This window comes from Trachymyrmex septentrionalis, unplaced genomic scaffold (genome assembly GCF_001594115.1).
Source record: "Trachymyrmex septentrionalis isolate Tsep2-gDNA-1 unplaced genomic scaffold, Tsep1.0 scaffold98, whole genome shotgun sequence".
Classification (NCBI taxonomy): Eukaryota; Metazoa; Arthropoda; class Insecta; order Hymenoptera; family Formicidae; genus Trachymyrmex; species Trachymyrmex septentrionalis.
Genome location: NW_017306171.1, coordinates 460,234 through 463,069, shown reverse-complemented (window position 1 = coordinate 463,069; position 2,836 = coordinate 460,234). Strand labels below are relative to the sequence as shown.

At 57.5% G+C, this 2,836-nt stretch overlaps 1 protein-coding gene across 1 annotated transcript; it reads left to right on the top strand.

Moving 5' to 3' along the window:
- The first annotated feature begins 592 nt into the window (after positions 1–592).
- On the top strand, positions 593–988 carry LOC108756351. Its single transcript, XM_018500094.1, has one exon. The coding sequence runs from the start codon at positions 593–595 to the stop codon at positions 986–988; it is 396 nt and encodes a 131-aa protein (XP_018355596.1).
- The last annotated feature ends 1,848 nt before the right edge of the window (positions 989–2,836 follow it).

Sequence of the window (2,836 nt, the reverse complement as noted above, 5' to 3'; positions counted from 1 at the left end):
ATATATATATATATATGATAATATTGTTATTAAATCAATTATTATTTGCTAAATGTATGTATTATGTTACAGCTGTAGAAAAATAGCTGAGGAAGCTAAATAAAGATTATTCGTTTATTCATTCATTACATCTCTCTCCCCCTTTCTCGACCTCTCCCTCTCCCCCCTTTCTCTCTCTTCGCTCTGTTTCTTTTGCATGAATATATTGCTCACGTGTTATTTTGTCGCTCCATAATTAGATTATTTTTCTGTCGGTTGCTGCCTTGTGCGGGTTTCTTTTTCAGGACTGCGGTTGAGTGTACTTTATGCTTGATGTTTTGCTTGCAACCGAGAACAGAGATAGCCAAAAGGAACCACTGCATCGAAGGAGAGCGAACCCCTTCACCCCGCGAGAAAGCGGCACAGTGGCGGCGGCAGATCGAAAGAGCCCCCCAAAGCTGCGGTCTCCTAAGGCGGCAGCAGTTTCAATAACGTGCCCGCTGGGCACGTATGCCGAGGAGAGCGAGAGAGAGAGTAAAACTGGGGGAGATTGGGGTCGGTGATCTTCGCACTAAATGCGATGTTACCGGGGCCCTGGTTCTAAAAATCCCGGATGGGGGGGAGCGATTCTGCCAGAACCGATTTGCTGGCCGAAAAACTCGGGGAGGATCTCCGAGACCAGGAAGGGATCAAAATTGCGAGACTCCAAAAGATGGTGGACGTCTGGGTGTGGGATCTGGTCAACTCCATCTCCCTCGAGGAGGTGGCGGAGAGGATCGCGGAGGTAGGCGCTTGCGCGCGAGACTCCGTGAGAATAGGGGTTATACGCGCGACCCGAGATGGACTCGGGTCAGTTTTGGTGCAATGTTCTAGGTGCCTGGGGATTGAGCACGTGAAGGCGGTGTGTCCTAGCAAAATGGACCACAGTGGCTGCTGCTACCGCTGCGGTGCCCCGGGCCATACAGCTCGCAGTTACGTGGCGGAGGCATGCTGCCTATCGTGTCGGTAACGCGGGAAAGAGAACTCTGAACCACTGCACAGGGAGCAAGGCCTGTCTGCTCACTCGGAACTGGGCTAGGCCGGTGGTGCCTGTCGGGCGAGTTCCCTCACCGAGACTGGAGCTTCCCCATATCACCGAGGGGGAGAGTACCCCTACGTCCCAGGGGGTAGCGCTGATGGAGATTGCCGCAGAGGAGGCTCATATGCTTCAGGAATAGATGGCGTTTGGCATCCTCCAGGCGAATCTGGGCCGCGGTCGCGAGGCGTAGGACTTATTCCTGCACTCTCTCGCGGAATGCGGCCTAGAGTTGGGAATCGTGGCGGAGCCATCGATCGAATACCCGACGGCCGTCCAAATTGGACGACCAACGGTTGTGGCTCCGTCGCGGTCATCTGGGGGATGGGGAGCGGAAAACAGCCTCCCTGTCGGAAGCTCTCCGAGGAAAGGGCCTTTATGGTTGTGAAGCGGAGGTCCGTCTGAGTGGTAGTCTGCTATCTGCCGCCAAGATGGAACTTGGCGGATTATGAAGCTGCGCTGGACATTGTTGCGGGCGTCATCAGGGGGCAGCGTTCGGTGGGGGTATTAATTGCGGGGGACTTCAACGCCTGGTCGCGGTGCTGGGATTCCCCACAGATGGATGCCAGGGGAAGGCTGGTGGAGGAGTGGGCCGACGGGCTTGGGCTTTGCCTCGCCAATATAGGTGAAAAGAACACACCTTCGAGACGTGCTGGGAGGGGGGGGGGGGCTCGATCATCGATCTTACATGGGCCTCCCCGGCGCTATCGCGGAGACTCCGGGGCTGGCAGGTGGTGCGTGGTGCGGAGACTCTCTCGGATCACAAATACATCACCTTTCGTCTCGGGCAGGATGGCGAGGCTGGACCCAACCCTCGCACCGGGCGGTCCACATCGAGGAGCTGGGCCTTCGCTCTGCGTGGATACATTTACGGCCCACGTGGAGTGAGGCCTTTCCTGTCGGAGAACAAGGCGGAAGCGAAATGGCGAGGCGGAGAGGCTGCGCGACGTCATGTGGAGAGCGTGCGATGCCTCGATGCTCCGCCATCGCCCCCCGCTGACCCGTAGGACGGCGTACTGATGGTCGGGAAAGATGCGGCCTTGAGGTGGCTCTTTGGCGTGCCTACCTTAGGGCCAAGGCGAATAGGGACTTTGAAGAGGAGACCGAATACCACTACATTACTCTCCGAGTCGCACGGAAGGAGCTGCGGTGCTCGATCAAGGCGGGTTGAAAGAAGCTTGTCTCCTCCCTGGACAGGGATTCGTGGGGGAGACTGTATAGAATAGTTCTGAAGAGACTTTGCGCGGGCGGCTCCCCCATAGTGGAGACCCTTGACCCCAGTTCGTGGGCTGGTGGCGGGACTCTTCCCCGCAATTCAAAGTGCGAATGTCCCGGCGTATGTCATCCCCACATACGAGTGGAGGGATAAGCTGGGGGTCACAGAGGGGGAGATAGCCCTGGCCTTCCGAAGGCTAAGGGACCCAGTCAGAGCACCGGGTCCCGATGGGATACCCGGTAGGGCCTGGGCATTGGCCGCTGATGCGTTGGGGGGGACTTGAGGCAATTCTTTACGGAATGCCTCAGGTGCGGCCGGTTCCCCCGGTTGTGAAAGAGTGCTAGGCTCGTCTTCCTGAGGACACTCCGACGGGCTACCGTCCGATCTGCCTGCTGGACGAGGCGGGCAAATTGTTTGAGAGGATTATCGCGGCCTGCATCGGGAGGGAAGCGTGGGTTTCTCCGAGAAACAGTATGGCTTCCGCGGGGGCCGCTCCACGGTGGATGCGATCTGCCAGGTAAGGCTTTCGTGAAGGCCAACGCGCAGGAGGGAAGGATGGTCGTAGC